General features: G+C 39.9%; 1 protein-coding gene across 6 annotated transcripts in view; it reads right to left on the minus strand.

The window, feature by feature from the left end:
- Positions 1-13,166, minus strand: part of INF2 (inverted formin 2) — an 84,302-nt gene that overhangs the window by 20,428 nt on the left and 50,708 nt on the right. For all 6 annotated transcript variants that reach the window (XM_074291047.1, XM_074291048.1, XM_074291046.1 and 3 more), the window contains exons 7-10: positions 13,004-13,145; positions 5,784-6,494; positions 382-527; positions 64-125 (exon numbers count right to left, since the gene is read on the minus strand). In XM_074291047.1, coding sequence (XP_074147148.1) covers positions 64-125; positions 382-527; positions 5,784-6,494; positions 13,004-13,145 — 1,061 coding nt within the window. The remainder of the gene's footprint in view (positions 1-63; positions 126-381; positions 528-5,783; positions 6,495-13,003; positions 13,146-13,166) is intronic.

Raw genomic sequence — 13,166 nt, forward strand, 5'->3', positions numbered from 1 at the left:
GACTTTCCACGTGGATGCTTTCTGTAACAAAATTTGTCCTGCTCTTCTTATTTCAATACTTACCATTTGAATTGCTTCAGAAAAATGTTCAGATTGAGACTTTTCTTGCCATCTAGAAATGTAATCTGGAAAAAGAAAACAAAGTCCAACCCCCAAACGAAGGATCTCAATGAGAAGCAGCATGAGGCAATGAAAAAAGTCCTGATTTGCAAAATCATAGGCAAAGTCCCTTCCCTCTTCTGACCCTCAATTTTTTCTTCTGTAAAATGGAAATAATAACCTATTATTGAAGGACTATTGAAAAGAAATCACTCTGTAAACCCTGACGTGCTTTCCATCCCCAGGTAGTACATCCTCAGCCAATGCACCCAGCCAGACTACCTCTTTTGGCTCCTTCTTGATTGGGGCTGTGTTCTTCTCCTTGGCCTTCATAGTTGGGAAACAGAAGAGCTGTTCGATGCTGGTATAATCAGGCTCCATGCCCTCGCTGCTCAGGCTACTCACTGATGCCCACATTGAGTGACTGTCTGGAGGACATGAGAGGAAGCAGAGTATCAGTTCAAAACAGTAGTGCGAGGTGTGGGGAAGCAGGAGGGGAGTTCTCCTTCAAAGTTTCAAAAACATTAAAATTTGTTTTCTATGTAACTGGGAAAAATAAAATATCAAATAAAAACAAAGCAAGCTACATGTAGGATAAATAGAGAATAATTAAAAGAAAATAAGTGTTGGGAAAAGAAGGAATTTTGGAATGCTTTATTCAATTTTGAATAAAACATTTAGTGAAATGAAAGAGAAATAGTCTTCACCTAATATTTGGTAGAATTAATATGTGGACCATATAATTTCAGAGATTAAAAATGGCTATCTAATTCAACTCATAAATTTAAAAGAAGCTCACTAATATATCTAACAAGTAAGTATCTAGACTCTATTTGAATTCCTCTAGTGGACAGAAGTAATGATGTGCTTGAAACAGCTAGAACAGCACTTAAATTTTCAATGCTCAATTATGCCTTGGAAATTTGCAAACTCTACAAATCAAGGCTTTATTTATGTTTTATGGTCTGTCTAGACTTAAGAAATTGATGAGAAAAAATGTTAATAAAGCAGATTAAATTTAAGAGTGTATCCTACAAACATTACCACTCTTCCTTGGAGAATTGCTAGTTAAACATATTTCAGCACATGAAGCAGCTTATTTCCAGTGCCCTCCCTGTTAATTAGTTGTGTTTTATTCTGTATATAGCTTGCTTGTATATATTTGTTTGCATGTTGCATGTTTGCATGCCCTCCTTAAGGGCAGGGACTGTCTTTTGCTCCTTTTTGTATTCCTGATGCTTAGCACAGTGCCTGGTACATAATATATTCTTAATTCTTCCTCCCTCTCTTCCTTCCTTATTTTCTTCATTAGTTCTAAACAAAAATGTAGTTCTAAAAGACTCCAAGCTGGATCCTTTACAGTAGTGAAGAAAGAGAGTATATAAGGATCTCTGTAGTTTACATACTGACTTACTTATTACTTATTTTGTTAATTTTTTTTATTACATTTTTAATCTAGTTCAGGCCATACTCGGGGAGTGTTATGGGCCGCATAATTACAAGGAAGTCTATCAGAATGAGTTGGTTGCCCCAGAAAGCTGGTGCTGGAGCCAGGTTAGTGCAGCGTAGGATTGGGTTCCTTGAACTCTGTAACTCAATAATCTTGACCTCATGGTTTGCTCTGTTTAATCTCTTGGTTCCCTAAGCTCTGGTAAAAATCTCATATAAGCTAAGACAAAAGAAAGGTATGCAGATGCTTAGGCTAGGCACAGATGGGGGACATGCTGATCCATACAGCAGAAAGACAAATACTGGACAGAAAGGGTGAGTTAGCAAACATAGTCAGAAAGCAAAAAAGTAAGCCTGGCTCTAGATGTCCTTTCAGCCTAGAGTCTCATGTCCTCACATGTGATACTTAGTCATGGAGCTAAAATTTCTGGACTGACCCATCAGGGAGTCAGTGATCAAGATCTATGCAATGGAGGGGAAATTTGCATGTTCCAAAAGGAGTAGGACAAGATGGATGGATGGAGAAGTAAGCTGAAAAAATCTAGAAGTGGAAGGGCAGAAAGTTATAGAAATGTCCAGTCTATGAGAGTTATGCTGAATAATGGGGACAACTCTGGTTTTAGAGTCATAATGTAATCACAATCGCTATGTGACTATGAGACAAGTCACTCTTCTTCTTTGAGATTGTTTCCTCTGTAAAGACTTGCACTACATTTATGTTACTTTCCAATCACTTAGGGGACGGTGGTAGCTATGGCGAAGATTTATGTCTCACCTACAACTCAGGACATTTCCAGCTGCTGGCCCAGGAAGTATGGTTATAGATACCTCCTAAACAAGGTGGGGGAGGGGAGCACTAGCACGGATACAGAAAATGCATAGGTAGATAGGGCTTCTGGGCAAGTTTGGAAAGTGAGAGAATGGGGCACATCAAGCCAAATGGTCCACATTGGAGGCCTGCTGGATCTGAAAGGCTGCATTTGCAACCAGAGGTCTGGCCTGGGAAACTGGAAAAAAAACCAACTGATTTTAGTTTAATAAAATAATGGGAGAGGTTTGGGACTAACCAGTATGCACCTGCATGTTTTTTTTTTTTTTTAATCTCCATCTCTAATGACATTCCTACAGTTTGTTATTACTAAATCTCTTTTCTCTTGTCAATAAACCCTAGAAAATACACAATTGTGGATTGTATGTAGAAAAGGAAAAATGGAGAAACTATCAAATGAGGGTGTCTAATTATCATTAAAATGTTAAGGGAAGGGAAAAAGATTACTGGGAAATAGAACTGAACATCTTTAAATCTAGTGTACTAAACAAGCAGGCTAAAGGGCCAAGAGAATCAGGGAGTTTCAGGACTGCCTAGGAATGATGGTTGGAAAAAAAAACTGTAAAAAAAGAAAAGATGAAAAGGTGAAAATCCTAAGGTGAAAGACAAAGGACCTCTAGATGAATTCAAAGGAAAAAGTTATTCTTAGGAAGTTGACGAGCCATTTGAGGCCAGGAAACCATCCCAACCACCCAAGGCAGTCCCTTTAGTCAAATTCTCAAAGAAAGTTTCAATACCTCTAAAGGAAAAAAATCTATTAATGAAATCTTCACGGGACATAGGATCTTAAAAAAAGATAGCTTGGCCTATATGCTACAGCCCTACGAAATATTGCTTCTAACACAGGTGCAATGCAGAGATTTTTTTTAACCAATTCTTTACATTGTTCCTTAAGTCCAGACTCTCAAGAATATAATCCTTCTGTAACTTTTGTTGGAAGCATTTCAATTTGCCATCAGCTTTCCATTTGTACAAACGAATTCATATGTTTCAGTCATTTGTTGGTTGAATTCATGCAGTGTTATTTGTGGGTTGTTTTTTTTTTTTATTATTCCATTCTGGGATCTTAACCATGTCACAAGCAACCATCTTGAAGTAAACTACTTTCAGTTACATTCAACTAATTTATTGGTAGGTACCAGTTAGCAGCCTTTTCTTTTGTTTAGTCAAGCGATTCCTATGGGTCTCAAAAACATTTCTGAAGGCTTATGATCTGGTTGTTATGTGCTCTAAGAATGTCTATAAGTCTTACTTCTCTTTTTTGTCAAGGGAGCCTCTTTAGAACAATGGGCTTTGAGTTTCATTAATGGGGTTTTGGGTTAGTATATTTGTCAAATCTCTTGTGGACAATTTTACTGGAGATTGAGAACAGGATTTAGAGTCAGAAAATCCAGAAAATCTTACCTTCTGTGTGAATGGGAGCAAATCATTTCCTCTCTTTTCAGTTTTTATTTCCTGATCTCTAAGGACAATAAAACCTCTAGTACTTATCCCACAGAGTTGTTGTGAAGCTTTAATGATTGTTCACATCTTTGCAAGCTTTTATATCTTTGTAAACCTTAAGGTGCTGTGTAAATGTCAGCTAATACTCACCATAATAACAGTAATAATTTGTGCACCATTAACATAATGAACTTACTCAGGGGAAGTTGCCAAAGTTGCTAGTAAATTCATGGACCATTGAGAAGTTCTTTATTACAGCTTTTATCTGGCCCTTCTGCTTTCCAGTTCTGCAGAGAATCAACAATCACCTTCCCCAGTGTAACTGTCCTCTTACTCATTGAATATAGGCTTGTTCCGTCACAAAGTAACTGTACAAAGTGGGATCTGAACCCAGACCTTCTTGATTCCAAACCCAATATCCAATTCAATGGGTCTTATTACTATGAATCATGTAGTTTGGTGACATGCTGTGTGGCTCCTGTCCAAGAACAAGCCTTAGGGCAGAAAGATTCATCTCCAGGGATTGATTTGAGAGGAGAAATTTTTTTAATCACAGTCCACTCATGAAGTCATTTGCTATTGTTAAATCAAGAGTTCTTAACCTAAGATCCATGAGCTTTTTTTAAAAAAAAGTATCTTGTTAACTATTTCAATAAAGAGTTTCCCTTTTAATCTTATGTGTTAGAAAGGAATCCATAGGTTTTATTAGATTGCGAAAGGTACTCATGGAACAGGAAAAGTTAAGAATCCCAGGACTAAAACATAGTGGGTTCCAGATCAATATTGGTGAAAGGAGGACTCCTATTAATGAAAACAATGGATCTTAAATGTGAAGTAAGTGTTGTAAATTAAAAAGGCTTTTGGGTAAATCCTTCCCTGGGGAGGGTGAATGGTTGCAATCTGAGGAAGCAGGTGCAACCTTACAGAGATGTGACTGGAATGGCAGCCTGCTTCCCAGCAGCTCCAAAGCAAATTTTATGCTATAAAATTGTGCGTGCTGGGTCTGTATCCAAGAGAACATAAAAGAGGAAACCTTTTTTCCTCACATGTGCAAAAATGTTTGTAGCAGTTCTATTTGTAGTGACAAAGAATTGGAAATAGACTGAATGCCTATCATTTGGGGAGCAGGTGAATAATTTATGGTATATGAATGCAATGGGAATATTATAATTCTATAAGAAATGATGAGCAGGCTAATTTCAAAAAAAGACTTGGAAAGACATGAACTAATGCCAAATGAAGGGAGCAGAACCAAAAGAACATTGTAAATAGTAATAACAAAATTATGGCATAGACTTGGGACTTTTCAACAATGCGGTGATTCAAGGCAATCCTAATAGACTTGTGATGGAAAGTGCTATCTGCATCCAGAGAGAGAACTAAGAGGACTGAATGTGGATCAAAGCATAATATTTTCATCTTTTTTGTTGTTTGTTTGCTTGTTTTTTTCCCTTCTTAATCTGATTTTTCTTGGACAATATGACGAATATCGGAATATGTTTAGAAAAATTGCACATGTTTAACCTGTATCGGATTGTTTGCTGTCTTGGGGAGAGAGGACAAAAAATTTGGAACACAGGGTTTTGCAAAGGTGAATGTTGAAAACTATTTTTGTACTACTAAAATACTACTTTAAAAAAAAGAAAAAAGAAGGGGTTTTTCATCTCTATCCCCAACTTCTGCAGCTAATGGGAACTAGCTAGGGACAGATCAAATCAGGCTCAGGAAAAAAGGGGAAAATTATCGATGATATGGATCTGTGGAGTATCTTTTCTCCCTTCCTTCCCCTTGCCTGAATCACAGGTGCATGAGATGTAAGAGTCAAAAAAGACCTAAAATGGGGAAACTGAGGCCCAGGTCATAGGGAGGATTCTCTAGGCCATAGTGCATCTTTGCAACATCTGGTTTCTCTCATGACTTGCTCCTATTACCTAGAAAGAAACTGCCCCAGTACTAGACATACCTCTTACCACATTGGAAGGAAGCTTCTGCCAGTTCAGCTTTTTCATCCTCAGAGTAGGAGGGTTCACTTTCCTGTGGTTTGGAACTCTTGCAAAACCCAGACCATGGTCCACTTGAGCAACCACTATTTCTTCAATGCCATTCATTGGAGGGGGAGGAATGCCACCCAAGCCAGGCAGAGGGGGAGGGAGTGGGATGCCACCCAGGCCAGGCAGAGGGGGAGGAGGTGGGATGCCACTCAGGCCAGGCAGAGGGGGAGGGGGTGGGATGCCACCCAGGCTAGGCAGAGGGGAAGTCTTTGGTATTCTAGGCAAAGGAGGTGGAGGTGGAGGAGGAGGAGCAGGAGGAGGGGCACAAGCTTTACAGAACATAGGAGTAGCTGGAGGCGGGGCCCATGCAAAGTTGGGCAGAGGAGGAGGGGGAGGGGGTGGGGGAAGGTTGGCTGTGTCAGTTTGGGGGGCTGCAGCAAGGGCTGGGCCAGAGGCTGCCTGAAGGCGAACAACTTTAACAATCTCTGCACTGTCACTGGCTGCCGATGGCCCAGAGGCATTTTTCTTGGGGCTGCCCTTCAGGGAGGGTTCCACTATTTCCAGGCTGGTTTGGATACACTTGTGGGCTGTCTTGACCAGGTTATGGCTCTTGGGGCTCTGCTGAGGACGCATCTTCATGGATAGGAGTCTCTCTACTATTTCTTCAATGCTGCTCTCTTGGACTGCAAAGAAGGGACAAAGAGAGAATAAAGTTAGGGAGAGAGATATGATGAGAGAGAGAGGGGCTGAATGGAGAGAAGCACAAGGAATCCCAGAAAGGATGGACAAGAGCTAGACTGGGGAGGTGGGGAGCAAGTGGTGTCTTTTTTGCAAACAGGAACTCAAAGAGGAATGAAATTCTGAAGTCTACCTACCATAGAAAAGGAAAGACTTGTGTGGACCGACAGGCTCATAAATTTAGAACTAGATAGTATTTCCACCTTTTTTGTTGTTTTTTCACTCTTGTGTTTTTCCCCTTTTGATCTGATTTTACTTGCACAACATGACGAATATGGAAATATGTTTAGAAGAATTGTACATGTTTAACCTATAATCGATTGCTTGCTATCTTAGGGAGGGGGAAGCCAGGGGGAGAGGGAGAAAAATTTGGAACACAAGGTTTTTGCAAAGGTGAATGTTAGAAGCTATCTTTGCATGTATTTGGGAAAATAAAATATTAAAAATAAATTTAGAGCTGAGAGGAATAATAAGAGCATTTTTAGTTCAGACTCCCTCATTTTGAGAGAGGAAGGAAACTTGAAGTACATAAGTGACATGATCTGTCCAAGGCCACACAGTTAAGAAATGGCAGAGCTGGCATGTGAATCTAAGTCTTTTGATTCCAGATTCAGAATTTTTTTCACTAAGTTATGATTAAAAACCATTCTCTAGGGGCAGCTAGGTGGTGCAGTAGATAGAGCACCAGCCCTGAAGTGAGGAGGACCTGAGTTCAAATTTGACCTCAGACAGTTAATACCTCCTAGCTGTGTGACCCTGGACAAGTCACTTTTAACCCCAAATGCCTCAACAAAAATAAACAACCCCCCCAAAAAAAAGCCCCCAAAAGCAACCCTTCCCTTTATCACCTTTAATTATTATCTAAGGATGAAAGGAATGTCATATAGGTGGGCTTAGATTTGCCCTATGTGTCCCAGAAATCAGAACTAAGGATTGAAATTAAATTTTGGAAAAATGTTTCTAACAAAACTTCTTAATTTATTAGAACTATAAAAAAGAATAATTTCCCCATCATTGGAAGGGTATAAGCAGGAGTCAGGGAGAGACCGTAGATGACTTCTTGATGTGGATAGGTAGGGTTGAATAGTTCGACTAGAAATTTCTGAAGTTTTTTCCAAATCTGAGATTCTGATTCTGTTTAAATGAAATGGAAGGGAGACTATAAATAGACAGAGAGGCTGAGTGGAAAAATGGGATTTCACTGAAAAAAAAGGGCCTCCTTCATCCTAAACTGAGACAAGGCTAAGATTAAAGTCTCTAAGACCAAACAGAGATAGAATTAGGGGAAATCAAAGTGAACACTATTAGAGTATCAGTGTGGCTGAATAAGGCTATGGAATTAGTCAAATGAGGATCTGAGTCCTATTTGGCCACTTGCTACCCTTTTGACTTAGGAATATTCCTTCTTCTCCCTTTCTAGATCTCAAATTTCTTCTGTAAAATGATGGGTCAAGAAAGATTTAAAAAACAGGAAAAGGGTCCATCTATACTAAATATTTATAGAAGCTCTGTCTTGGCAAGGAACTAAGGAACTATCCATCAATAGAGGATGGTCTTAACAAATTATGAGATATTAATATCTTCTTCAGTTGATTTTATTGATTAATTATTGATTCCTAATTGATATTATTGCACCCTAAGAAGGGATGTACTTCCATATTGGAAGGTAACTGAGGGTAAAGGAGGGAAGGATTATTAAAACATGGTATAGTGGAAAGAATACAGAATTTGGAGTTGAAAGACTTGGATTCAAATCCCAGCTCTGCCAATTCTTAACTGTGTGACTTTGAACAGATCATATCATCTCTATACTTCAAGTGCCTTCATCTGTAAAATGAGGAGGTCTGGACTAAATACTCTTATGATCCTTCTCAGCTCTAAACAAGAGAGAAAGAGCAACAAGCATTTATAAAATGCTTACTAGGTACTGTTTCAAAAGAACAGAGGAGAGATTGCTACAAATTAACACAGAATGAAGTGAGCAGAAGCTATCTGATTTATTCAGAAATAACACTATCAAGATAAACAACAATGAAAGACTCGAGAATATCAGTCAATGCAATGACCAAATGCAATTCTAGCCTGGAGAGCACAGCTTCTGAGACACAGGTGACCTGCTCAAGCTACAGCATAAGACGTACATTTTCAGATGTAGTCAATATAGGAATTTGCTTTGATTGATTATGCAAGAGCTTTGTTTGTCCTTTTTTTCTTTTTTTCCAAAGAGTGGGAGAGAATAAGTGTTTGTTAATTGAAATAAATGTAACTTTAAGACTAAGACTAGCTGATCAGCTCTAAAATCCTATGACCCTGGTTGTGTGTTCTGTCTGCACATTCTCTCTCTCTCTCTCTCTCTCTCTCTCTCTCTCTCTCTCTTTCTCTTTCTCTTTCTCTTTCTCTTTCTCTTTCTCTTTCTCTTTCTCTTTCTCTCTCTCTCTCTCTCTCTCTCTCTCTCTCTCTCTCTCTCTCTCTCTCTCTCTCTCTCTCTCTCTCTCTCTCTCTCTCTCTCTCTCTCTCTCTCTCTCTCTCTCTCTCTCTCTCTCTCTCTCTCTCTCTCTCTCTCTCTCTCTCTCTCTCTCTTTTTTTTGTCTGCACATTCTCAAGGCTTCCCAAGCTTCTGTCAGCAGGGAGCTCCATACCCTTTGGCCCATGAGTCTTCTCAGCTGAGAGTCCTTAAGACTTTTGATCTTAGAAGCCTGAATCACCAGAATGGAATGTTCTAGAATGGATACTGGACTCCCAAAGGCTGGCCTATGACTCTGGGGGAGTCCCTTTCCTCCTCTGACACTCATCTTTCTTTGTAAAGTGAGACAGTTGGACCAGATGATCTCTAAAAACCCATAAAATTTTTGGTTTTGACTTCTGTTCTTACAGTGCCTGGATATCCTCAATTTTCTAGGGCCTCATTTTTACGGTCATGGTCTTTTCCAGCTCTAAATGTTGTTCCTTTAAGGCAGACTCATCCACTAAATCCTGGAAAACAGAACAAAGTCTCATCCTGTCTCACCTAGCAAGAACTAAATCTCAGGGACTAATTTCCCAAGGTAAGATCAAAAAGTGGATCTGTGATTGGCAAAAACAAGTAGGACTACCAGTAGGACCACTGATGGGAGTTTGGGGATCTTTACCTGGCTTTCTTCTCCCATTCTCTTCCAAAGGAATTATTTAAAGGCTGGACTTTAGCTGATATAACATGTCACTGCCATAACATGGCATAACATGGCACTGATATGTGACCCTGCAAGCTGAAGTTCTGACTCTGAGAATTAGGAAATCTGTCTGGAGTCCTGGCTTTCTGATTTACTAGGTAGGTGACTGGGCAAGTCCTGCCTCTCTGAGTCTCAGTTTCCCTTATCAATACAATAAAGGATGAAAACTTCATCAGCTTCCTTTCAACTTTAAAAAACTCAGATCTATAGGTAGCAAGTGACCTAGTGAGACAGATGGGGGAAGGACTTTGTCATTTACTGGATGAACCACTTGTTCTCTTAAGGGCTTGACATATATTTTAATCTTTTTTGTTGTCATTGTTTGTTTGCATGCTTTTTTTCCCTTTGTTGATCTGATTTTTCTTGGCAACATGATGAATATGGAAATATGTTTAGAAAAATTGCACATGTTTAACCCACATTGGATTGTTTGCTGTCTAGGGGATGGAGGGAAAAAAAGGAAGAAAATTTGGAACACGAGGTTTTGCAAAGGTGAATGATGAAAACTATTTTTGTATGTATTTGGAAAAAATAAAAAGTTATTTTAAAAATAATAAATCACAAAGAAATTTTTAAAAAATAAGGGCTTAGAACCATAAAATCTCTTGGAATGCTAACATGTGGGCATGTACTCTGCGAACCCCTTTAGTCCAGATCCAGTAAATCTGTGGGGAGGGTCCTGGATAGCAACAAGGCAGGCTAGCAAGGGTGAGAGAACTCTGTAAATATGTCAAGCCATGCCTTGTTCCAAAGGTCATGTTTGTCACTCCCCCAAAGACCTGAACTCCCAAAGGGCAAGGACCATGTTTTCCTCATTTAAACAGATTATAAATAATAAATAAATAGATTTATTAAATAAAGTTTTTGACTCAGTCTAAAAAGCCAACTCCACAAGTACAGTGTGTACTTCACAGAATACCTGTGAAAAAGAGCTGGAGGTTTTAGTGAACTGTAAGCTCTATGAGTCAACACTATACCAACAGTACACAGGAATTTAGGTTTGTATTAAGTGAGGCAATGTGCCTAAATACAGAAGAGTCATCAATGTGGTGTCCTCCAGCTCTGGTCAGGGCACATATGGAGGACTGTATTCAGCTAAGTGGTGTAGTGTATACAGTGCTGGCCTGGAGTCAGGAAGCCCTGAGTGAAAAATGTAATCTCAGAGCAGCAAGATGATACAGTGCATAGAGTGCTGGCCCTCAAGTCAGGAGGACCTGAGTTCAAATCCAGCCTCAATCACTTAATACATCTCAGCAGTGTGACCCTGGCCAAGTCACTTAACCCCAATTGCCTCAGCAAAATAAAAAAGTAATCTCAGTCACTTACTACCTGTGAGACCTTGGACAAGCCCCTTTACCCTGTCTGTTTCAGTTTTCTCATCTGTAAAATGAGCTGGAAAAGGAAAAGGCAGACTACCTCAATATCTCTGCCAAGAAAACTCCAAATAAAGCATCAGAAAGGACTAAAAATGACTGAAAATCTCTCTGTCTCTAACACTCCTCTGTTCAGTTCCTGTGTCACATCCTCCTATGTCCACAGGAGGGCAACTGGGAGAATAAGGTGACTGGAGCATATGCCACGGCCTCCCTCCAAGCAGTAGTAGACAGAGGACTGAACATGTTTTGCTTGACCCAAGAAAACAGAAGTTGCCAAAAGACAGATTCCAGATCAGTCTAGGTAAAAAGTTCCTAGAAGAGTGGACTACCTTAGGAAAATGTGATGAGTAGGGGACCAATTCTGGGGGATACTAAAAATAGGATTTCTATTCAGGTCTGGGCTAGACTCGAAACTCCCTGAATAAGCTTAGGACTCTTACAAGTTTGGGAGCCATGGGTAGGGGGTGGGATAGTAATAGGAAAGCTTTAGGACTGAGATCTCTCCTCTCCTTTCTTGGACCCAGAATGAGACTAGAATGAGTTAGAAGGAAGCTTATTTCACCCCATTCCCTCAGCCTCTCCTGTGAACTTTCCTTTTCCTCTCAGAAACATTACAATATGTACCTTGATATCTCCTAGAGACAGGTCAGAACCTCAAGGGAGTACTCAGGGGCTAATGAGTTTATGAATGGGTGCTAAGGAGGAGTAAGTACTGGGATAAAGGACTGGCTCTATAGGAAGTCAGAGCAGTGAAAGAACATCAAAGCTGGAAAGGTATAATAAAGTAATAAGGATATGGAATTGGAAAAATATTTGTGATTGTGTCTCAGATCTGCCACTTATCAGCCTTACAATTCTGGGAAAGTCACTCTCACAATTATCAGTTTCCTCAATTATAAAATAGAAGTAATATATGGCTTCTCTAATCCCACAGAGTTGTGAGGAAAGTACTTTTTAACCCTACAAAAAGAGTCAGATAGTTCCAAAAATGACTGAAAATCTCTCTGTCTCTAACACTCCTCTGTTCAATTCCTGTGCCACATCCTCCTATGTCCACAGGAGGGCAACTGAGAGAATGAGGGGAATGAAGAATATGCTCCGAGGGGCAGATGAAGAAACTGAAAATGTTTAGCCTGGAGAATAGAAGGGATGGGACACAATCACTGCCTCCAAGCAGTAGTAGACAGAGGACTAGACATGTTTTGCTTGACCCAAGAAAACAGAAGTGACTGGAAATTGTATGTGTGTACACATAAATACATATATAAACATACACATACATACAGATGTGTATGAGTTATTATTGCTATCATTTTTATTATCTGATCCAATCTTCTCATCTTACTAAGGAGGTAAGTAAATACCAGGAAGATGGCTTGGCCTGGTCAGAGAGAAAGTTAGTGCCAGAATGGGATTTTAGAGTCCAAATAGCTTCAAGACTTGTCCTGTATGAGTATAGGTTGCCTGTCATCAGAGTGGTCCCTGAGTCAAAGAGTTCCTTACCTAGAAAAATGAATTAAAATCTCCATTAGAGAATCACAGAAGCTCAGGAGTTGGGAATGATCTTGGAAGTCATTTTTCCTATGGGTTTAGACTTGCCCTCTCAACCTGTTCCCTTCAGAGAAATTTCCTAGAGTAAACATTTGCCAGTCATTTATATTTTAGTGCACCTGAAATGATCAGATCTCTTCTGAAACAGAGTTTAAAACAGTCAGTATGAGTTGGAAGAGGGCTAGTAGAACAGGCCTGGTTGTCTGTGTCCCTGGCAGTTCCTCAAAAAAGTAAAAGCTGGGAGGAAGGCCCCTTTGTACGATGATATTTGAGACAGAACATGGAGGATGGAGATGGCAAGCTGGGATCAAACCTTACCATCACTGGCTAAAAGCACAGCTCTATTCACCAGAATTTCCAGAGCTTCCCATAGCAGCAGGCTCGACTGGTGAGTGGGTTCCAGGTGCAGGAGACCTTGCAGGATAGAGAGCAACTGGACTGAGATGGGGGAACAGCTCACCTGGAAGAGAAGGAGCCATGG

This window comes from Sminthopsis crassicaudata, chromosome 2 (assembly GCF_048593235.1).
Source record: "Sminthopsis crassicaudata isolate SCR6 chromosome 2, ASM4859323v1, whole genome shotgun sequence".
NCBI lineage: Eukaryota > Metazoa > Chordata > Mammalia > Dasyuromorphia > Dasyuridae > Sminthopsis > Sminthopsis crassicaudata.